The 24,898-nt window shown below is 38.7% G+C and overlaps 1 protein-coding gene across 2 annotated transcripts in view; it reads left to right on the forward strand.

Annotated features, from left to right (window-relative positions):
• Positions 1–24,898, forward strand: part of CA8 (carbonic anhydrase 8) — a 113,897-nt gene that overhangs the window by 63,575 nt on the left and 25,424 nt on the right. For both annotated transcript variants that reach the window (XM_066379001.1, XM_066379000.1), the window contains exons 5-7: positions 1,214–1,276; positions 3,622–3,670; positions 5,096–5,208. In XM_066379001.1, the coding sequence (XP_066235098.1) occupies positions 1,214–1,276; positions 3,622–3,670; positions 5,096–5,208 (225 nt within the window). The remainder of the gene's footprint in view (positions 1–1,213; positions 1,277–3,621; positions 3,671–5,095; positions 5,209–24,898) is intronic.

Consider the following 24,898-nt stretch of genomic DNA (forward strand, 5'->3'; position numbering starts at 1 on the left):
AGGTCATCCTCTAAAAATGTATGTGGGAGAGAAAAAGCAAACGATCTAATTATCTGAGGTTGTAAACTGCTTCTCCTGTTACTGTGCCCCATTAAAACTTGGTTGAAAGTTGCAATCAGATTGCACTTATAACTTTTTTTTTTTTTGTATTTTTCTGAAGCTGGAAACGGGGAGAGACAGACAGCCTCCCGCATGCGCCCGACCGGGATCCACCCGGCACGCCCACCAGGGGGCGACGCTCTGCCCACCAGGGGGCGATGCTCTGCCCCTCCGGGGCGTAGCTCTGTTAGCGACTAGAGCCACTCCAGCGCCTGGGGCAGAGGCCAAGGAGCCATCCCCAGCGCCTGGGCCATCTTTGCTCCAATGGAGCCTCGCTGTGGGAGGGGAAGAGAGAGACAGAGAGGAAGGAGAGGGAGAGGGGTGGAGAAGCAGATGGGCGCTTCTCCTGTGTGCTCTGGCCGGGAATCGAACCTGGGACCTCTGCACGCCAGGCCGACGCTCTACCACTGAGCCAACCGGCCAGGGCCGCACTTATAACTTTTAAAGGTAAAAATTAAGAGTACTTAATGTAAGATTTTTTTAAAGTCTCAAATTCTTTGGAGCATTTTATACATGAAAAAGTTTTAATAATATATGATATTTTAAAATAGAGAGTCATTAACAGGCTATCATTATTTGAGAATAAAAAGGTGATTATAGAAATTATATCCAGTTTTAATCAAGTAATGTCCTGCTATTGGTGACTTTAGCATATAAAATCACATACCCGCTTTACTCAGTTAATACAAGTTTTTCAACATTGATAAAATCTTTATAATGATCTAGAAGTGCCAGACATAAAAATGAAAAGGTTTGAGCATGTGATGCACAATTTTGATTCAGAAATATCCTTGAAACTTTTATATTGCTTTGTTACATGATTTTATATTTTTGTAAACCAGTGAGTGATGCCTTATACGTAAGCATGATGAATTTAGAATGGATTCTTGGAAATGTCTGAGAACATGTCTAATGTTTGATTAGGGTAGCTTCTGTTCCAACTTTAATTACCTTCAGCAAATGTTGACCTGGTTGTTAATGAAAAGGTCATTTAATTATTCCCCAAGAAGGAAATTCAGGTAGACTTGATCCTCGCTTCCGTAATTAGTTATTTTGAGTAAAAGCTAAATATTGAATACTTTTGTGATTACGGTTTATGCTTTCTATGTTTCAGATAGGAAAAGAACACATAGGCCTAAAGGCTGTGACTGAAATCCTCCAGGATATTCAGTACAAGGTAAGTCATTCTTTTAAAGAAAATTAAAATCCTGGTTGTGTAAGAGGTCCCCAATCCATCCTCAGGCTCGATGATTCACTAAATAGACTCAGAGAAAAGCTGTGGTTTATTATAGCAGAAGGACACAGATGGAAGCCCGGTGCAAGAAAAGGCTCCTGGCACACAGTCCAGGAGAAACCAGGCATAGCTTTCAGGTGTCCCCTCCCAGTGGAGTGGCGGGGGGTGTACCTGTTTCTCCCTGCAATGATGTGTCATGCACAAGTGAGGTGTTACCAGCTAGGGAGGCTTACTTGAGCCTTGGCGTCTAGGAATTTTATCAGGGGTCGGTCATGCAGGCAGCCCACCCTGACCCTCAGCCACATTAGGCCTTCACCATAAATCACATTGTTAGGATCAACTTATCTAGTTAAACTGGTGCAGTATGGGCCCAGGCCTCCGACATACAGAACACTCTGTAGGAGAGAATGTTCCAGGGGCTTGGAGATGATCACTCAGGAGCCAGCTAAGGAGCAGCTTTTTTTGTTTGTTTGTTTTATTTTTCAATTACAGTTGACATACAATATTATATTAAGAAGGGCCAGTCTTGAAGATAGGCCATTTTTTGAAATGTGAAGATTTGAGCAACCTAGGCTTGCTGAGTTAACCCTTTCCACCCCCTAGTTATACAAAAGTTGTGTAAATGAAACATAAAAATTGTGGCAGCCATTCTTCACAATATTTATGTTAAAAAAAATGACAAGTACACATGAGCCATAAGAGAATAGATCCCAGGGAAGGTGGTATAGATTGATTTTACCTGAAGTGTTCATTCTAATGTTGCTGGGAAGCCAAGTTCTGTTGTAAACAGTGCCCTTTTCGCTTACATTAAGGCAGTAGAATCAGAGCAGCCTTGTAGTGGAGTAGTTTATTCCTGTGTAGCTCTGGAGATGCAGCACACAGATCCAAAGACCCCAGGCTGATGGCTTCTGATTAGCTCTACACTAGCATAAGCACAGGGCATCTTGAACAGGGCAAAACCCAAGGATCAAGGATCTCCTGAGTAGGCTCAGAATGAATCCAGGTGTCAACACAAAGTGCAAAGTAGTCAAAGAAGCTGGTAAAAAGGGTATGAGGACCTATTTTGACTGACATTTGTCCTATAAAAATGACTGGTGAAATTTTCCTTTATTTCTTCAGCTAATACGACATGTCATTATGGGATTCAGGAGGGTGGTGGTAGGCAAGTAAGCAGGATCTTTAATGCGTCAAATAGTCTCCAAAAGTAAGGAAGAGATGTAGAGGTTATACATCAACTTTTCCTGTTATGTCTGCATTCACAAAATAATCTTATATAAGGGATATCCAACTGTCATGACAGTCTGTCTGCCTCAAAGGCCTGAGCAATTTATGTAGCACTATTTAAAATAGTGGTTATTAATATGAATTATTGAATAAGAGCACAAGTATTTTCCTTGAAAATTAAATCTAGCTTTGATAACAGTTGATTGAAATGGAACGTTTTCATTTCAGTCAGCTCTCCCTCCCTGGAGGAGAAGGGCATGTAGAGTAGATCCTAGAGCTGAATTACCAAATCCGAATTGGAAAATCAAGAATTGGGAAGGCAGGTTGTAATGCCAAGATCAGAGTACCAAGAGCAAAGTCAAGTAAGAATAATTATCAGAGCCAGGGTTCAGGCATTTTACTCTGAGGCCCAGTCTCTGGTTTGGATGTGCTAAGACAGGGGTCGGGAACCTATGGCTCGCGAGCCAGATGTGGCTCTTTGGATGGCTGCATCTGGCTCGTAGACAAATCTTTAATAAAGTAAATAATAACGTTAAAAATATAAAACATTATCATGTATTACAATCCATTCATCTCATACTGCTCATGTTCATGGTTGCGGGTGGCTGGAGCCAATCACAGCTGTCCTGTGGGACAACACCAAATTTTTACTGAATAATGCTTAATGTACATGGGTCGTTGTGTGACTCTCATGGAATTACATTTTAAAATATGTGGCGTTCATGGCTCTCTCAACCAAAAAGGTTCCCAATCCCTGTGCTAAGAGCAGGAAAAGTAGCTGACAACGTATAGACAGACACTAGATAGACAGTTATGAATTTCACACCAAGAATTGCAGGGAAAACTGAACTGTGGTAGAAAAGAAAATAGCCATAGACTCAAACAGAAGCATCTTGTTGGAACCAACCCCCGTTGCTCTAATGAGAAGATAGAATGAGACAGAAATAAATCTATGGGGTCCAATGATGTCATTCAGAAGACTACAACTTGGATTTTTAGTGCTAATAACTTTATTATTGTAAAATTAAGAAATTCTATGTTAACATGGGATTATCTTTTTTTAGGGGAAGTCTAAAATAATACCCTGCTTTAATCCTAACACTTTATTACCAGGTAAGAGTACATCTCATTCATAAGATTAATTTTAACTGTGGAAATGAGTACATTGCTTTCCTCAGAATATATAACTATATATTATTAGTTAATAAAGTTTTCTTAGAATATATATGTGTGTGTGTATGTATATATATAATATATTCTTTGTGTGTGTATATATATATATATATATATATATATATATATATATATTCTTTGTAGTAGGTACTCCTTTCAAGCTCTGAACATGGGAGTAAACCTATTGAAATAATAAATACTTTACCACTAGTTCCATTAATTAATGAAGGTTTTCCTTTTTTGTAAAAATGGCTACTTATATTTAAGTATCAGTATAAGAGCATATCCTTGGCATACTTTAAAAATTATTTGTTTTTATTAATTTCTAGAGTAAAATAAACTATAAATCTGTTTTTATAAGGTAACTTCTTTGTAGTGATATTTAGGTGTGAATTTAATTATGTCTGTCCAAATGGGTAAGAATTGTGTATAAAATATGTACTCAGAATATAATTTGAGTTAAAGATTGTTTCATACAAAATTTTGGTCTTCAAAAATCTTTGCCTATATGTATTGTGTGAAATTTGTTAGTGTTTCAAACAAAACTAAATAGATTGATACATCATGTCTTCTACATTCTACATTTAATTGCTTTATAACAAACTGAACATTTACCCATCAGTTAGTCGTGAATTTCTCTAATGCAGAGCTAAAATATTTCATAAGAATAATTTCTTTTATCTTATTATAATATGCTTTTAAAATTTTGCTATTGGAGAAGCAATATAGATAGGGATAGGCAGGACAGAACGGTTAGAAACACTCACTTTGAAACCAGACTGCTTTGGTTTGAATCCTGGCTCTGTCAGCTAGTAACCCAGTGACCCTGGGCAAATTCTATAACCTTCTGTGATTCAGTTTCCCCATCTGTAAAATGGGGCTAAAGTAGGACCTATTTCATTGGTTTGTTGTAAAGGTTAAGTGAATTAAAGTAGAAGAGTGCCTAACATGTAGTAAGCATTCAATAAATATTAAGTATAATTAGGTAAATTCTCCAATAAAGTAAAAACAAACAAACAAGAAGACTGAATATGCTCTGCTAAAGTGACTAAACTTGATATATATGTACATATCGAGTTTATATAGATGAGATTGTTTATTAAGTTTATATAGCTGTATTTGGACATGCATGATAAAGCATTGATTGAAATTCCTATAAATAACTGAAGACTCATTGTGTTTTCTATCAGTTAATTTCCTTATGATGATTAGTTTAAGAATACATGTGAGGCTCTAGTTTAAAAATGACATCAGTCTAAGAAATGTTACTTGGAAAGTTTGTAATTTTGAAAATTATTGTTGGAGTCTTCAAATTTATGATTAATTAACCTGCCTTTTCTGTGACACGTCCACGTGGTTGCATAGATCCTCTGCTGCGTGATTATTGGGTGTATGAAGGCTCTCTTACTATTCCACCTTGCAGTGAAGGTGTGACCTGGATATTATTCCGATACCCTTTAACTATATCCCAGATGCAGGTGAGTATGGCACCTTAAATCTTTCATTTAAATTCTGAGTTAGAGGTTAAATTTCTGTCTCTGTAGAAGGGAAATGTCTGTTTTATGTTTAACTCTCTTTAGATCAGTCACATCTTTGCAGATGAAAGTTAAATGTCTTGAACTTGTGAAAGCAATATAAAGGTCAAGGATGAACAAAACCCAGCTATCATTTATGATCTATATTTTAAAAGTAAGTTTTTATGGAGTAAATAGAAGTCACTGAAATAGTCAAACTATTGAAGCCGTCAAACCTTTATGGTGTGTTTTCCCAAGCATGTAAAGGAAAAAGGTCTTGGAAGTAAAGTGAGAATGCTGGTTATTTTTGTAAGTCATTCATGGGCTTTGAAATAGTTCTTCCTAGGCCCGCACAGGAAAAATCTGTATGAAGAAGGGCGAGGGAATTAGAAAGAATACCCTGGAAAGTTCTGATTGTTCTGTAGCCCCACTTATGTCACCTAACTCCGACCTTGGGCTCTGCATAGGTGCTCTAAATGCTAATGCACAGGGAAGTTACCTGCTGGAACATGGGCGGCATAACTATAATGTATTTAAACAGAGATTTTGATATTATAAAAGAGCTACTTTACTTGTCTCCTATCCTCCAGGAACTTATGGGACTCCTGTTTTGGAAGGCTATATATTTTTTCTTCATGCTAAATCTCAAAAGGCTTGAGAAATACTTTACATAAACCAAGTTTTCTTTTAACATTTGATAACCTTTTATTATATTGCTTATCATTTTATAACTTCATATTTACTAACTGTTCAGTAAAGTTATATTTCATGTGTCCTTAAATTTTTAAAACCCTTTTTTCAACCTTTAACAATTTCTTCTAATTTTTCTTTTTCTAAAGGTTAATTTTAAAAGTTTCTCATCTAGCTTCTCTGTTCTTTCATTATTTTATAAATTTAGATCACACCACCTTTGGGCCTTCATATTTTTCTGTTTGTTCTTAGAAGAAACTATTTTTGAGTGCCAACGAGGCACAGAGGATACAGATATTAAAACACAGTCTTTATTTCAAAACATTCACCTGCGATTTGGGGAAGGAGATAATTACAGTCATAGACAATTATGGTTGTTGTGAAAAGAAAGGTGCTCTGCAAATATGTGGAAAAGAAGACTGGCCCAGACTGGGAGGTCCAGGGTATATTCCTGGGAAGTATTAGGGGTGAGTCTGGTAAAAGAGAGGGGAGAAATTAGAAAATTGAGTCTAACGTTAAAAATAGAGATTTGTACTAATGATATAGATTGGCATTTAACAGCAAAGATGGTAGCTGTGTCACAGATAAACCTCAAAATTTTAGTGATTTTTCACAGTGAAAATTTATTTTTTTACTCACATAAAATCTAACAAATGCATTTTTGATTAACAGTAAAGGCTTTTTTTTTCTGTATGGTTTATTCAGGGTCCAGGTTGAAAGACATCCTGCCTTGTGTGTGTGTGTGTGTGTGTGTGTGTGTGTGTGTGTGTGTGTGTGTGTTTTTCCAAAGCCAGAAACGGGGAGGCAGTCAGACAGACTCCCGCATGCGCCCGACCGGGATCCACCCAGCACGCCCACTGGGGAGGATGCTCTGCCCATCCCGGGCGTCGCTCTGTTGCAACCAGAGCCATTCTAGTGCCTGAGGCAGAGGCCACAGAGCCATCCTCAGCGCCCGGGCAAACTTTGCTCCAATGGAGCCTTGGCTGCGGGGGGGGGGGGGGAAGAGAGAGACAGAGAGAAAGGAGAGGGGGAGGGGTGGAGAAGCAGATGGGCACTTCTCCTGTGTGCCCTGGCCGGGAATCGAACCCAGGACTCCTGCACGCCAGGCCGACGCTCTACTGCTGAGCCAACCAGCCAGGGCCACATCCTGCCATTTTTTAAAGCCTCTCCTTCAAGGTTGTCTGAGCTGTGGGCATGTAGCCAGCAGGAAGGGGAAGAGCTTGAAGGAGCATAAGGGAAATTTTTTAAAAGCCCGTGCTAGAAGTGGTGAGCACCACTTATGCTTACTTTCTGTGGGCTAGAACCCAGTCACATGGCCACACCTGACTGCAGGGGAGGTTGGGAAGTACATTTAGCTTCATGACCAAGGAGAAGAAGTGGATTCAATGATCAGATCAGCTCAAGTGAAGGAGGAGACAAGCTTGCCCAGATGAGTGTACAGCTCAGTGCAGGTAGAGGAGATGGCGCCACTCAGAGAACTAAGGCAGGGGTCCCCAAACTACGGCCCACGGGCTACATGCAGCCCCCTGGGGCCATTTATCCGCCCCCCGCTGCACTTCCAGAAGGGGCACCTCTTTCATTGGTGGTCAGTGAGAGGAGCACATTGACCATCTCATTAGCCAAAAGCAGACCAATAGTTCCCATTGAAATACTGGTCAATTTGTTGATTTAAATTTACTTGTTCTTTATTTTAAATATTGTATTTGTTCCTGTTTTGTTTTTTTACTTTAAAATAAGATATGTGCAGTGTGCATAGGGATTTGTTCATAGTTTTTTTTTTTATAGTCCAGCCCTCCAACGGTCTGAGGGACAGTGAACTGACCCCCTGTGTAAAATGTTTGGGGACCGCTGAACTAAGGAATAGCTCAAGGGCCTTGAGAATAGCCAAGAGCAGGGGTTCCCAAACTACAGCCGGTGGGCCACATGCGGCCCCCCGAGGCCATTAACCGGCCCCCGCCGCACTTCTGGAAGGGGCACCTCTTTCATTAGTGGTCAGTGAGAGGAGCATAGTTCCCATTGAAATACTGGTCAGTTTGTTGATTTAAATTTACTTGTTCTTTATTTTAAATATTGTATTTGTTCCCTTTTTTTTTTTTTACTTTAAAATAAGATATGTGCAGTGTATGTAGGGATTTGTTCATAGTTTTTTTTATAGTCCGGCCCTCCAATGGTCTGAGGGACAGTGAACTGGCCCCCTGTGTAAAAAGTTTGGGGACCCCTGGCCAAGAGGGTGTGATGTCCTGGGAGCCAGCACTGGAGAGAATGTTTCCATTGTAGCCAAGGGAGATTAATAGTAACAAATGCTGCAGGATGTATCAGTAGGGTGGCTGCTGCTCACCTAAGCAGCATATAACTACACCTTATGAAAATGTGTCCAGATGCCACTGCTGGGTTCACACCCTTCACTCTTGTTTTCCTTGGCCTTGTGTGTTCACTGCTTGATCTTGGAGGCAGTACTTCTCTGTTGCTGATCTTCGGCTCCCCTCTCCATTACCATTCCTCCACCATTCCTCCACCATTCCGTGCATCATGCTGCTTCTGGTTGCTCCAGATGAACACCCTCATTCATCCAACAAGTTGTTCTTGAGGCTCCTACATGGGGGAAGCATCTATTTCTTATCAAAATTACTTTATCATTGCAAGCAAAGTGTGTCACATAGGACTATAATCGCCATTTAGGTCGTTGTTAACCAAATTGAGAAGTTTCCGCAGAACGTTGAGCTGAAAGTACAAGGGTTACAAGGGTGAATACTGACCATAGACCATCTTCCAAGATGTTCTATGGGAAAAGCAAGGAGAGTCAGTCTGGGAGATGAGAAGCTTTGTAGGCATAATGCCAGGAGCCATAGAATGGGACGATCATTCTCATGATATAGTGACTGTTACTATTCCCAGTTTTTAGGTGAGGAGACTGCTGTTTATGAAGATTTGGGAGCCTTTGTCTGGGTCACACAGATAGTAAGGGTAGATTTTGGGATCCAGCTTAGTTCTCTGTGATATTAATGCTGAGTATATAACCACTGCCCCCTTTCAACTCTTGCTCCTATTAACATTATAGTTCTTTTAAGATCTTTTCGTAAGAGACCTTGTCTGTAAAATCTCAATATTATTAGAGAAGCTTTTACCTTTTTATGTTTGGTATCTCAGTTAGTGGAGTTGGGTTTATTTCCGTAGTTAGAAACACAAAACACAACCTTCAGAGGCTGTGGCCCAACATACAGATTTAGGGATTGTCAGCATAAAAGAAGAAACTGAATGACACAAACAGATAAGATGCCCAAGAATAGAGTGCAGACAGAGAAGAGTAGAGAAAATGGAGAAGATACCCTCCTGGGATATTTTCCCAAGGGAACCTTTGTCTTATAAGAAACTTCTAAACTGGTAGGGTCCCTGACTTAGTACTTTCCATTTGCCATTGGGTTACTCTAGGTCCCTTCTCTCACTGACATATAATTCCAAAGCAGGGAAGACGTTCTGGGATTAGCAGGTGTGCATGTGAAAACCTTGCCTGCTGTTGGCTGCCCCATCCTGGTCATATTTTAAGAGATTGCAACCTGAGCTGTCAGAGCTGGGGTAATACGGTTGCTGTTCTGTGAATGACATGTATTAAGAGATCAAACATCCCTCTGCACTTCTGCACTTACTTTTCCTACAGTTTGATTCTAGGATAATGATACACATTTCCTTATTGTTGCTGCAGGTAGCACAGGTCTTACATGGCTAAGTTTCAAAGCACTGAGGCTTAATACACAGTATGTTTGTGATTCTGCAGATGCATTTACTAGCCTTTCAGTCTCACTGACCCTATTAATACCAGCAATTTACTGATGTAATAAGGTAATATGTGCCATGGTCCTACCTTCCTTTTCCTTGTCATAGGCTGATGTTAACATGTGGAATTGCTCCTTTGAAACTACCTGAATAATTTATTCATTAATTCACGCATTGATTCGATTGGTAATTATTTGACATTTATATAGGCCAGGCAGGCACTGTAGTAAGTACCCTATCCTCCAGGAAGTTATCATCTAGAACAGAGGTTGTCAACCTTTTTTTTAATTTAATTTAATTTTTTATTAATTTTAATGCAGTCACATTGATAAATCAGGGTACATATGTTCAGAGAAAACATCTCCAGATTATTTTGACATTTGATTATGCTGCATACCCCTCACCCAAAGTCAATTTGTCTTCTGTCACCTTCTATCTGGTTTTCTTTGTGCCCCTCCCCTCCCCCTACTCCCTCTCTCTCCTTCCTCACCCCCTCCTCACTCCCTACCCCCACCCCCATTACCATTACATTCTTGTCCACGTCTCTGAGTCTCATTTTTATGTCCCATCTATGTATGGATTCATATAGTTCTTAGTTTTTTCTGATTTACTTATTTCACTCAGCATAATGTTATCAAGGTCCATCCATGTTATTGTAAATGATCCAATGTCATCAATTTCTTATGGCTGAGTAGTATTCCATAGTATATATGTACCAAAGCTTTTTAATCCACTCATCAATTGATGGACACTTGGGCTGTTTCCAGATCTTCGCTATTGTGAACAATGCTGCCATAAACATGAGGGTGCATTTCTTCTTTTGGAACAGTTCTATGGTGTTCTTAGGATATATTCCTAAAAGGGATAGCTGGGTCAAAAGGCAGTTCGATTTTTAATTTTTAGAGGAATCTCCATACTGTTTTCCACAGTGGCTGCACCAGTCTGCATTCCCACCAGCAGTGCAGGAGGATTCCCTTTTCTCCACATCCTCGCCAGCACTTATTCTATGTTGTTTTGTTGATGAGCGCCATTCTGACTGGTGTGAGGTGATATCTCATTGTGGATTTAATTTGCATTTCTCTAATGATTAGTGATGTTGAGCATTTTTTCATATGCCTATTGGCCATCTGTATGTCCTCTTTGGAGAAGTGTCTATTCATTTCTTTCGCCTATTTTTTTGATTGGACTGTTTGTCTTCCTGGTGTTGAGATTTACAAGTTCTTTATAAATTTTGGTTATTAACCCCTTATCAGACGTATTGTCGAATATGTTCTCCCATTGTGTAGTTTGTCTTTTTATTCTGTTCTTATTGTTTTTAGCTGTGCAAAAGCTTTTTAGTTTAATATAGTCCCATTTGTTTATCCTGTCTTTTATTTCACTTGACCGTGGAGATAAATCAGCAAATATATTGCTGCGAGAGACGTCGGGAGCTTACTGCCTATGTTTTCTTCTAAAATGCTTATGGTTTCACGGCTTACATTTAAGTATTTTATCCATTTTGAGATTATTTTTGTGAATGGTGTCAGTTGGTGGTCTAGTTTCATTTTTTTGCAGGTAACCGTCCAATTTTTCCAGCACCATTTATTAAAGAGGCTGTCTTTACTCCATTGTATGCCCTTACCTCCTTTGTCAAATATCAGTTGTCCATAAAGGTGTGAGTTTAGTTCTGGGTTCTCTGTTCCGTTCCATTGATCTATATGCCTGTTCTTATGCCAGTACCAGGCTGTTTTGAGTACAATGGCCCTGTAGTATAACTTGATATCAGGAAGTGTGATACTTCCCACTTTATTCTTCTTTTTTAAGATTGCTGAGGTTATTCGTGTTATTTTTTGGTTTCATATAAATTTTTGGAATATGTGATCTATATCTTTAAAGTATGTCATTGGTATTTTAATTGGTATTGCAGTGAATTTATAAATTGCTTTGGGTAATATAGACATTTTAATGATGTTTATTCTTCTTAACCATGAGCACGATATATGCTTCCACTTGTTTGTATCTTCCTTGATTTCTTTTATCAATGTTTTATAATTTTTCCGAGTACAAGTCTTTAGTCTCCTTGGTTAAATTTACTCCTAGGTACTTTATTTTTTTGGTTGTAATAGTGAAGGGGATTGTTTCCTTAATTTCTCTTTCTGACAGTTCATTGTTAGTGTATAAAAATGCCTCTGATTTCTGAGTATTAATTTTATAACCTGCCACTTTGCTAAATTCATTTATCAGGTCCAGTAGTTTTTTGACTGAGACTTTAGGGTTTTCTATATACAATATCATATCATCTGCAAATAATGATAGTTTTACTTCTTCTTTTCCATCTTGAATGCCTTTTATTTCTTCTTTTTGTCTAATTGCTGTGGCTAGGACTTCCAGAACTATGTTGAATAAGAGTGGTGAAAGGGCACACCCCTGCCTTATTCCTGATCTTAAGGGGATTGCTTTTAATTTTTGCCCATTGAGTATGATGTTGGCTGTGGGTTTCTCATAGATGGCTTTTATCATGTTGTGGTATGTTCCCTGTATTCCCACTTTGCTGAGAGTTTTGATCATGAATGGGTGCTGGGTTTTATCAAATGCTTTTTCTGCATCTATTGAAATTATCATGGGGTTTTTCTCCTTCCTTTTGTTTATGTGATGAATCACATTGATTGATTTATGAATATTGTACCAACCTTGCCTCCCCAGAATAAATCCCACTTGATCATGGTGTATGATTTTTTCCATATATTGTTGGATCTGGTTTGCTAATATTTTGTTAAGGATTTTAGCATCTATATTCATCAGGGATATTTGCCTATAATTTTCTTTCTTTGTGTTGTCTTTGCCTGGTTTTGGAATCAGAATTATGCTCGCCTCATAGAAGAAGTATGGAAGTCTTCCTTCCTCTTGAATTTTTTGAAATAGCTTGAGAAGGATAAAAGTTAGTTCTACTTTGAATATTTGGTAGAATTCACTGTGAAGCCATCAAGCCCTGGACTCTTCTTTGTTGGGAGTTTTTTGATAACTGTTTTGATCTCATTTGGTGTAATCGGTCTGTTTAGGTTTTCTGATTCTTCCAGATTGATTTTTGGAAGATTGTAAGTTTCAAGGAATTTGTCCATTTCATCTAGGTTGTCTAGTTTTTTGGCATACATTTCTTCATAGTATTTTCTTACAATATTTTGTATTTCTGTTATGTCAGTTGTTATTTCTCCACTCTGATTTCTAATTTTATTTATTTGAATCCTCTCTTTTTTTTTTTTTTTTGGTTAGTCTAGTTAAAGGTTCATCGATCTTGTTTACCTTTTCAAAGAACCAGCTCCTAGTTTCATTGATCCTCTGTATTGTTTCTTTAGCCTCTATGCCATTTATTTCTGCTCTGATCTTTATTATTTCCTTCCTTCTACTACATTTGGGCTTTACTTGCTGTTCTTTTTCTTGTTCTTTTAGATGCAGGGTTAAGTTGTTTATTTGAGCTTTGTCTAGCTTCTTAAAGTGTGCCTGTAGTGCTATGAACTTCCCTCTCAGTACTGCTTTTGCTGTGTCCTATAAATTTTGAGTTGTTGTATGCTCATTATCATTTGTTTCTAGGAATATTTTTTATTTCTTCTTTAATCTCATTCTTAATCTATTCATTATTTAACAACCTGCTATTTAGTTTCCATGTGTTTGAGAATTTTTGAGTTTTCTGTTGTGGTTGATTTCTAGTTTCATGCCATTGTGATCAGAGAAAATGCTTAATATGATTTCAATCTTCTTAAATTTGTTGAGACCACTTTTGTGCCCTAACATGTGGTCTATCCTAGAGAATGTGTCATGAGCACTCGAAAAGAATGTATATTCTGCTGCTTTAGAGTGAAAGGTTCTGAACATATCTATTAAATCGAGTTGATCTAGTGTGTCCTTTAAGTCTGTTGTTTCTTTGTTAATTTTCTTTCTTTTTTTTTTTTTTTTTTTGGTGGGCCATCATCTTTAATCCTAGCTTGCACCCTGCAGGCAAGTAAAAACATACACTGGACTCCAAAACGCACTCTTTCAGTGCTCACAAAGCTACTGGACTTATCCGAGTTTTCTGGAATCAAAGGTTTCTAGCTCACCAGACTTATTGACCTCTGTTCCCCATCTCCTTCCTTCTTCCTGCACAAACTCTGCACAAACTGGTTTCTCACTCAACACTCTTGGCTGCTTCTCCTGGTCTCCTCTACGTGGCCTTTCTCTGCTCTCCTCTCTGCTCTCTCTTCTAATGATAATCTCAGGAACCAAGAGGTTAATTTTCTTTCTTGAGGATCTATCTAGTGATGTTAGTGGGGTATTGAAATCCCCTACTATTATAGTATTGCTGTTGATCTCGCTCTATATATCCATCAGTCTAATATATGTAGGTGTTCCTATATTAGGTGCATAGATATTTATAATAGTTATATCTTACTGTTGGATTGCTACCTTTATCATTATGTAGTGGCCTTCTTTATCTTTTACAATATCTTTTGTTTTAAAGTCCATTTTGTCTGATATAAGTATTGCTACCCCAGCTTTTTTTCCATTTCCATTTGTATGAAATGTTTTTTTCCATCCTTTGACCTTTAGTCTATGTGCATCTTTTGTTTTAAGGTGTGTCTCTTGTAGACAATATATGTACGGGTCCTGTTTTCTTATCCATGCAGGTACTCTATGTCTTTTGATTGGATAATTTAATCCATTTACATTTAAGGTTATTATTGATATGTAGTTGTTTATTGCCATTTTATTCTTTAAAGCTGTATTCCTCTTTTGCTATATTCTTTTCCCACTTTGATCTGTTTACACCTGGCCCCTTAACATTTCCTGCAACATTGGTTTGGTTGTAATGAATTCCTTGAGGTTTTTTTTGTCTGAGAAGCTTTTTATTTCTCCTTCAATTTTAAATGATAGCCTTGCTGGATAAAGTAGTCTTGGTTGTAGGTTCTTCTTCTGCATTGCTTTCAATATTTCTTGCCATTCCCTTCTGGCCTCAAGTGTTTCTGTTGAGAAGTCAGATGTCATCCTTATGGGGGCTCCTTTGTAGGTGATAGTCTTTTTTTTCTCTAGCAGCTTTTAATATTTTCTCTTTATCACTTAGCTTTGGTATTTTAATTATGATGTGTCTTGGTGTAGGTTTCTTTGGGTTTCTCTTTAATGGAGTTCTCTGTGCTTCTTGAACTTGTGATAGTTTCTCCTGCATTAACTTAGGGAAGTTTTCAGCTATGATATTATTGAACAAAGTCTTTATCCCTTGTTCTTTCTCTTCTTCTTCAGGAACCCCGATGAGGCAGATGTTATTTCTCTTCATGTTGTCTTAGAGCTCTCTAAGAGTTTCCTCTGACTTTTTGAGTCTCTTTTTTTTTTCTTCTCTGCTTTCATGCCTTCATTCAACTTGTCCTCCAACTCACTGATTTGATCCTCAGCTCCATTCATCCTGTTTTTAATTCCTTCCATTGTGGTCTTCATTTCTGATATTGTATTTGTCATCTCCGACTGATTCTTTTTTAATATTTCAATATCCTTTTTTATACTTGCTATTTCTTTATTTAGGTGTTCATAATGACCATCCATTGTTGTTCTAAGATCCCTAAACATTTTTACAATCATTATTTTGAACTCCGCATCTGGAAGTTTGGTTATTTCCATATCACTCAGTTTATTTCCTGGATGTTTCTCTTGTGGTTTCATTTGGATTGCACTTCTCTGTCTTCTCATTTTATCTATTTGGGTGTTTTGTTTGTAGAGCTGGTTGAGTCTAGGCTTGGTGTTGTCTGCCTCCAGTTTTCAATTGTGTTATTTTTAGGTCTTCTTGGGTTGGCATCAGCTATTATTTGTAATCCACTTTTGGATTTGGGCCGCTTTGAAGTCTTGGTTTGTTTGTTTTCTTAGGTGATTGTCTTGTTTACTGATCTCAGCAGGGGGTTTATTTGAAACTGTCCAGGAATGTGGTGGGTATAACCTGAGACTCTGAAGGCCTCTTTTGCCAGTTACTCTCTCTGGGGGCAGGGTGTTTTCTCAGCTCAGTAGGGGGAGGTGTATCTCAGATCTCCATGGAGACCTAAGTTACTACTCCTCCTCCCCACTTCTTGTTTTCAGCTGTGTCTTGTTGCACTGATTGGAGCTGGAGAGATGTCTGGAGATCTGTGACCCAAAAGCACTTTAGTCTTTTGTTTTGTGGAAGGATCAGCCCCTACCCCAGCTATGGCCGCCTCCAGCACTGGATGAGTCAGCTTCTCAGGTTGTCCCCTGCATTCCTCTGTCCCTCACCATCTGTCTCTCTCTCTCCCCTTTCTTTTTGGAAGACAAGCTGGTCCTTTCAACATACTTCGTTCCCTGGTCGCCAGGCAAGTGGCTGTGAGCAGTATTTGCTGTTCTTTTCCTTGGAGTGAGAGCCCAGCCTCACCCCCCCACTTCTGTTCCTATAAGCAGGGCAGATTCAGGCATACCCTACCAGGTTTGTTTTGGCTTCTTCTTTGCTCCTTGGTTTTTGAGAGCTGTTTTTGTAGTCCAGAGTTGGTTTTTCACGCTTAATGTTCCTAAATTAGTTTTTGGTAGTCAACCTTTTTATACCTACCACTCACTTTTGTATCTCTGTTAGTAGTAAAAATTTCTAACTGCCCACTGGTTCCACAGTAATGGTGATTTATAAAGTGGGGAAGTAACTTTACTTTATAAAATTTATAAAGCAGAGTTACAACAAGTTAAAGCGTATAATAATAATTACTTACCAAGTACTTTATGTTGAATTTTCGCTAAGTTTGGCAGAATAAACCTTTATAAAACAACATACTATAGTTAAATCTATCTTTTTATTTATACTTTGGTTGCTCTGCTACTGCCCACCATGAAAGCTGGAATGTCCACTAGTGGGCGGTAGGGAGCAGGTTGACTTCCACTGATCTAGAGTGAAAGACAAGTAGTTTCACATTTAAAAAACATTTTATTTTACATGCACAGTGTTTCGGATGACATGAACATAACCTTATGATTATAGAAGAAAGGCACCTGGATGAAATTTAGTCATCTGGTAGACCATTCTAAACCAGGAGAAAGGGTGTGGCATGGGCATTAGTGGTTGTTACTAACAAGGGGAGAAGCATCTGCAGAGACATGGAGACAAGAGAAAGCACAGTGCTTTTGGGGATGAACACTGTTGGTGTGTGTTAGGCAGATAAAATATATTATGCTCACTTTGTTAAAGATGGCGCTGCCCACATGGAAGCCCGTCGCCCAGGTGATATTAATGTGTGTTGGGGGCGGCTGTGGGCAGGCAAGATGCTTGTAGCCTGGGCCTTGGTTTTAGGACTAAGCCTTTCCCAACATTTTTGATGTGGGGTGGTACAATCCCATCATGCCCCAGATAAGTGAATTTGTATTAGAGACCTCCCTATTTTGTATATTGGATTAAAGGTTTTGATTTCTACCCTATAAAATGAGTGCAGAATGGGAGCTTGTTCTCTCGGTTCCTGAGATTAGCGTTAGAGGAGAGAGCAGAGAGCAGAGAGCAGAGAGAGGCCATGTGGAGGAGGCCAGGAGAGGTAGCCAAGATGGTGGAGTGCTGAGAGAGAAGCCAGTTTGTGGCGAGTTTGTATAGAGAGAAGGAGATGGGGAACAAAGGAGAATGAGGCTAGTGAGCTATAAACCTTTGATTCTAGGAAACTCGGATAAGTCAGTAGCTTTATGAGCACTGAATGAGTGGGTTTTGGAGCCCAGTGTGTGTTTTTACTTGCCCGCCAGGTGTAAGCTAGGATTAAAGATAATGGCCCATCAGCTTTTGGCTCCATCGTTTCATTACCTTCTGTCTGAATCCCATGCGAACCTGCATGTGAATGGCCACGATGGTGGCTTCTGGCCTTACAGTGTGAAAGGCCAGGGGCATGAGATGGGATTGGAGAAGGGAACATAGACACAACCTTAAAGAATGAGGACATGAATCTGAGAGAAGATAGTGGCAGTGAGATCAAAGGAAGGCAATAACTTTATAAATAATAAAGAAGTAGAGTTTGGTGACTGATAGCCTAAGACGAATTTCAAGGGGTAAGGATGCACTCATTTAGCCTCTGGATCTTGGCTTTGGTGACTGATGAGTATAGGATGTTTCATTTCACCATAATAGAGAACAAATATAAAACAAACAATAGATGAGCAGGCTTTATGGAGTTTGCCATAATTGCGGAAGAGGAGAGAAAAGAAGCAATGCAGAGAACTGGAGACTGGCAGCTCATAAGGGACTTGCCTTGGAGGAGTTGCCCCCAGGGAATTGTTTGAGAATTTAAAAAAGTCAGGAGGTTGATGTGATGTCTGGAAGCCGAGGGACTGTGAAGTTCATACAAGAGGGAGTAGAGAGATGAGGAGTATCAGATTGAGTACACATTAAGTTAAGGACTGAAAAGTTGAATTGGATTTAGCTACAGGGAGAGGTCTCAGACTGGGAGATGAAGTTGAATAAGCTCAGGGTCTACAGTCACATTTGTTTAACATTACAGACTTTTAGGGGTCATTTTCTTAAAAATGATCAAACCTTTTAATGAAAAATAAAATTTTTCTCTATAACACAAATTTCTATATTTTTCAAGTAAGTTAGGATTAACCTTGCTGAGCCACAAAGAAGAAAAATTTCAGTTTCACTTAGAATTTCATGAAGCGTTCCCTTGCTAGTACAGTATTAAGAATGTGAATGTTGAGCTGGATTGTGAATGTTACCTGATGTGCTGGAAACATGAGATACAATGTTTACTACACATTGACCAGTATGTTTTGCTAAACTCCATAAACAAGTCATTGTGCCTTTGCTTTCACTGGCTTCAAAGAAACCTTGTTTTGTATTGTACCTCTAAGTAAGGCCAGTGACAAAGTCTAACTCTAACATACTATGTCATGCTCTTGATAATTGGTTGTATCTTCCTACAGGAGAGCCTAAACCAAAGGAATGTGTATTGGAAGAAATACTCTCAATTGATCTAAAAAATAGATGACTTTCTAATTAGTTGTAGCCTTTCAAAAGAGAAGATTTAGATGCAATTAGCACAAAACTCCCTATAACATCTGTTCAGGGGCAGCAATGTTGAAATGTACATATACACACACACACAATCAGATACATGCATGTATATCAAAATGCAGTTTAGAATGATTTAGAAAAAAATTATAATGTTTGAAAATTTTATTTATTTATTTTTAGAGGGAGGAGAGAGAGAAAGAAAGAGGGGGAGAAGCAGGAAGCATCAACTCATAGTAGTTGCTTCCTGTATGTGCCTTGACCAGGCAAGCCCGGGGTTTCAAACTGGCAACCTCAGCATTCCAGGACCACACTTTATCCGTTGTGTCACCACAGATCAGGCTAAAAATTATAATCTTAAAAGAATATAAATCAGTCTGTCCTTGATTTGGATGTTTCACTGCTGCTTCTCATATAATTTCAGAGAAAACAGAGCAAAAATAGGAAAGGTCTAGACAGGACAGTAAAAATAAGAATCTAAACCAAGAAGAATTGAAGTCTCATATTATTGCGTTTAAAGAAGAGTAGAGGCTCTGGCTGGGTAGCTCATTTGGTTAAAGTGTTGTTCCTGATTTGCCAAGGTTGTGAGTTTGATCTCTGGTCAGAGCACATACAGGAATCAACCAATGAATGCATAAATAAGTAGAACAACAGATCGATGCTTCGCTTTCTCTCTCTCTCTCTCTCCCCCCTCCTCTCTCTAAATTCAATAAATAGATACAATTAAAAAAAAGCAGAAAAGAGAGAATGAGAATTGATATATAAAAGAAAAGGAATAGAGAATGGCAGGTGGAGTTTCTACATAGCTGATGATATTGAGAAACGTAAAACTTCGTATTGAAAAAAAAGGTTTCATCTTGTATCATAGGCTTAAAATATGTGATTAAGCTGCTGAATATTATTATGGAAACAATTGTTATCTTGAATACATGATCTGCCACAGGATAATAATGTCCATACTAGCAAGATTTAAAAAAAACTCTGAGTCATAATATTTTCCTATAAAGTGCACAACAGCTTGATTCAAGGAGGAGTTTTCTGCTGAAGTGTACAATTGACAATTAAACTTATCATGGAACATTTACATCTTCCTGAGTACTAAGAATTCCAGAATATGGAACTGGAAGCATCTGTGTAGTTGAATTTTTCATATTATGCTTGCTGAGCATACCATATGCTAAGGGAAACACACACAATTGGATGGATTTAAATGAGTGTAATTTTGTTTTGTTTTTTATGATCAATAACCATTAAATTATTTTAAGATAAACAATGTTCTAAGCATTAGGAAGCCAAAGTTAAAAAAAACAAACATATTATCAGCTGTACTGTTATGTTTGAAAATGAGATTCCTGAACATAACAGTTTCATCAGATCTGACAACAGAAATTGTAAGACATTCTGACTTCACAGAGCCATTAAAGTGTGAACAATATTCAGAATTGATAAAATGTGGTGTTTTGATATAATGGCTTTTGTACAAACATGTGCTCATACCCATAAACACACATGCGAAGACACGGATTGATCATTAAGTTTTACTCTCCTTGTCCTGCTTATTTCTCCCTATTTAATGCATTTTCTCCTAACTAATCTATTTATATTTCATAACTTAACTACTTTCTCAAATTAGATGTGTCTGTGTTATTTCTTGTTCCTTTCAGCATCAGGTAACACCAATGAAACAAAAGAACATAGACTACATTAATTGTTTTTCACTGTGTGGATATATGTCTATTGGAACTTAGAAAACCATTTTCAGTTTTGTTTCTTTTCAGTCCTACCTCCTCTTCTTCCATCCCCCTTCCCTATTTCTGTGGGATGATCAGTGGGAGTCCTCATAGCTCCAACACCCTAAGTTAAGGCACAGTGTGTACTTGGCCTGTGGGGCCTGGGTGCACATCTGGTCCTGGACAACTGAGGAGGTCTGATTATGTCCTGGGCTCCACAGCAGGCTTTCTTGTCTGTGTTTCGCATGGGATCTGAGGAGCTGTTAAGCCTAACACCTGGTTGTTGCAGGGCCACAGCATGGTCATGTTTGAAAATAATTTAAGTGCATTGGAACAATTGCTATAATTTTTTTCTATATCCATGATTTTCAAACAATCCCTTGGAGGGCTTGTTAAAGCACAGATTGCTGGGCCTCATCCCAGAGTTGCTGATTCAGTAGGTATGGGGCAGGGACTTACTCCAGGAAGCACACTTTGAGAACTATTGTTTATTTATTTATTTATTTTATTCTTTTATCTACTGGCATTTTATCTCCAGGTGTAATATCGACCAGCACTCTAACACCAGGATGCGGTTTCTGAAGGGTGGTCCTAGATCAGCCCTGTCCGGTGAGAACATGCTGTGAGCCAACGATGTAAGATTAAAATTTGTAGTAGCCACAGTAAATTAATTCAAGCAGACTGTTTTAACACAATATATCCAAAGTTTCATTTTAACATGTAATCAGTATAAAACATCACTGATAGGAGTTTTTACACCCTTTTCTCGCACTGACCTTCAGAGTGTATCCGCTCTTCGGCAGAGCTCAGCTCGGATGAGCCGCGTTTCAGACGCTCGGTGGCCACACCGGGCTGGTGGCTGCTCTGTTGGACAGTGCAATTCTAGGATTTACTCTCTTTGGAGACCTGCTCTCTCCTTTTTTAAAATGTGCTATGTTTAGGCGCTTGTAGGAAATTTTGTGTGTGTGTGTGTGTGTGTGTGTGTGTGTGTGTGTGTATTTCCTCGGTGTCTTTCATGATAGAGAGCATGTCCCCTGTGGTCATATACTCTGTAATCTATTATTTTTGAGTGAGTTTAGCATGTGTGGCTCATCTAACTATCCTAAAGTGATGATGGGATGACAGTGGCAGAGACCAGGCTGGCGACTGGAACGCGAGGAAAAGTTTACAGCGATGTCCTGGGGGAAGGATGTTGTCTTCTCTAAGCTCTTCCTTAAAAGGAAAAACGAACGCTTAAGGAGTAAGTGATAGGATGAAGGTTAGTTTATGGATGAGATGTCAATAAGAAAAGGGAAGGCTTTCTTTGAGAAAGAAAATTAAACAAATGAGGTAGAAGAACATGAAACAAAATCACGCAGTACATGAGAGGTGGATAGCTCTATAAAATCTCAATATAGACACAGATATGTAGACTGTTTAAGTCCAGTTTGCTTTTTACTCTTTTATTTCATTGCTACTAGAAGGAATTATATGACTCCAATTCATGTATCATCATCTGATAAAAGAAAATAAGATGAGAACACTAACTTTTCTGTTATTTTTTTTCTTTTAACCCGATGTCACATAAGTTGTAAGTCACAACAAGTGAATTAGAGGGTGTGCATAGGATCTTGGGAACTCCTAAAAATAATCAATGCCAAACCTTAAACCCTAGACATTCGCCCTTTAAATGCACTCATAAAGAAAGCACCTTTAAAGCCAAACCTGTGAGTCGGTGAAGGTTGGACCAATTGGAGTACAACCCACGTTCACAGAACAGTGGCTGTTAGCTATGCTGCTTTCAGAAGATGAGGGTTTGTCTCTGAAGTGTTGGATCTCTGCTGGATTGCTCTCTTTTAAATTGATTAAAAACAAATACCATGTTTAAGAAGAGTAACATTAAAAATGGAAGAACTCATACGTATTGATATGTATGATAATGATGGTCTCTGTACTGCCTGACATTTGAATTTTGTTGGAGACTTTTATCCTGAGATATTATTCTGTTCATTTCTCACTCTCTCTCATTTCAGTATGGGATAGCACAGTGTGCATTTGTAACTGTTTGAAGTGACTAAAGGGTTTGAGGGGTGGTTACTTCAGAAAAATTGTCATTTTAGAAAGATGTGTTTTTCCCTCGATCTCTGGATGTTTGAAGTCTTCAAAGTGTTGCTGTGATCAGAGGAAAACATTTCTTGTGAAATAGTGCTCTCCAAGAACTCAGTGATTTGAGGCTGGCTCGTGTTGGTTCAGAGCGTCTCATCTAGAAGCTGTTTGCACCGAAGATGCTGCAAGCTGAGGCCCGGAGCTTGAATGGTTTACCTTCATTTCAGAATACGTAAATATACAATCAACCTAGCTTTTAAGTCAGCTTCGAAATTAGTAAAGAATGGAGTGTTTCTTAAAATATGTTGAAGCAGCCTGACCTGCGGTGGCGCAGTGGGTAAAAGCATTGACCTGGAACACTGAGGTCGCCGGTTCGAAACCCCGGGCTTCCCTAGTCAAGGTACATATGGGAGTTGATGCTTTCTGCTCCTTCCTCTCTCTCTCTCTCTCTCTCTCTCTGCCTCCTCTCTGTAAAATGAATAAATAAAAAATCTAAAAATAAATAAAAAAATAAAAATATGTTGAAGCAGTCAAGTTTACGAATACTGTTATTTCCTCTCCATTGTACACATGTGAAAACTGAGGCTAAAAGAGGTGAAGTCACATGGTCGTTTGCGTCTAAAGAGGCAGAGCCAGGACGAGAACTGGCCTTTTGATGCTGAGCCCTTTCCTTACCTTCACATTCTTTTTGATAAAACGTAGGCTCCTTTGACTGACCAGGTTCCTTTCCACTCCACGTTTAGGGAAGACTTAGTAAAAACATATTCTGCAGATAAGTACAGGGGATTCTTATTTAGGCTTGTCTCTAGAAACTTCTCAGATGTAGCATGCTGTAAGTACTACTATAGTCCCATTCTTTTTTTTCTTTTTCTTTACAGGGACAGAGAGAGTGAGTCAGAGAGAGGGATAGATAGGGACAGACAGGAACGGAGAGAGATGAGAAGCATCAATCATCAGTTTTTTGTTGCGAAACCTTAGTTGTTCATTGATTGCTTTCTCATATGTGCCTTGACCGCGGGCCTTCAGCAGACCGAGTAACCCCTTGCTTGAGCCAGCGACCTTGGGTCTAAGCTGGTGAGCATTTTTTATTTTGCTCAAGCCAGATGAGCCCGCGCTCAAGCTGGCGACCTTGGGGTCTCGAACCTGGGTCCTTGGCATCCCAGTCCGATGCTCTATCCACTGCACCACCTCCTGGTCAGTCATATAGTCCCATTCTAAAATCTGGAGAAGGTCTAGTGACAGACCATTGTGTAGATTAAACAGCTAACTGTTTATCTGACTGGCAGTTCTATATACATACATACATACATACATATTATTTTTTTTAAAAAAACAGGACAATTGTAGTTGCCTCAGACTTAGGAAATTAAACAGTATTGGAGACATAGAAAAATAAAACATTAAAAGTCAGATTTCTAACTTGGGTTCTAATCTAACAAGCCTTTAATTTTTTTCCCATCCCTACTTTATAACATGTATATAGGTGGATTAAATTAAAATCTTGTAAGATTCAACTCTTTTGATGTCAGGGAACCTCTACTTGAGAAAAATATACATGTAAAATTTTGCATATCATACAGGGGTTTTATGGGCCCCTTAAAAGGAGTTTTTAGATTTTTATTAGAACCTCTAAATTAGTTGATCCTTTGCATTTTCTTTGGCTTTATGAATGGGAGAATTCCATGGTTGTGCTGTATGAAGAAACTTTGTAGGTTTAACCCTCTGATACACAGATGGTGAGCTTTTGGTGGATTGATGCTGATCATGTTATGTCTGCTCAACATCCGGGGTTTATGCAGGACATAGGTTCTCTTGATTAGACTAGGATTTCTGAAGAGGTGACTGTGGAGCTGGAAAAAAGCGGGTGCACTCGGGATTGTCAGACGTGGTTCTTTGGGAAACATTTTTTACCTTTTTAATTTCAGTTTCCCCTTTAGTGTAAGGAATGAAGAATATCTGTGTCATGTGACTACATGGCATTTAAATGAAATAACAGACAATGAGCATTGTAAGTAAATCAACCAATGATGGGAATGAGCCTGGTGGTGTTCTTCACACGTTTGTTGTTGCCTAAATACTTCTAGAGGGTCCTGTTTGGCAGGTTACATTTCTTAAGGGGTACAGACCTGCGGGTCAGAGAAATAGTACGACTGAAAGAAAAGGTCCCCAGGGACTGTGGGAACAACGTCTTCTCAGGTAATAGGAAACCATGGGACCTGGAGAGGCCATCTGAGAAAGGGAGATGAACTTGAAATTGATATTGCTAAGGGAGGAAGTTGGGCTTAAACTTTTGGAAAAATCAAAGGCATTCTTTAGACCTGTGTTCTCCAAAGGGTTGGAAGAACAGCAAAGAGAGTCTTTTGAAGAAGGAGATCTCCATCTAATAAATCTAACATTTAATCAA

This window comes from Saccopteryx leptura, chromosome 3 (assembly GCF_036850995.1).
Source record: "Saccopteryx leptura isolate mSacLep1 chromosome 3, mSacLep1_pri_phased_curated, whole genome shotgun sequence".
In the NCBI taxonomy this organism is placed as follows: Eukaryota; Metazoa; Chordata; class Mammalia; order Chiroptera; family Emballonuridae; genus Saccopteryx; species Saccopteryx leptura.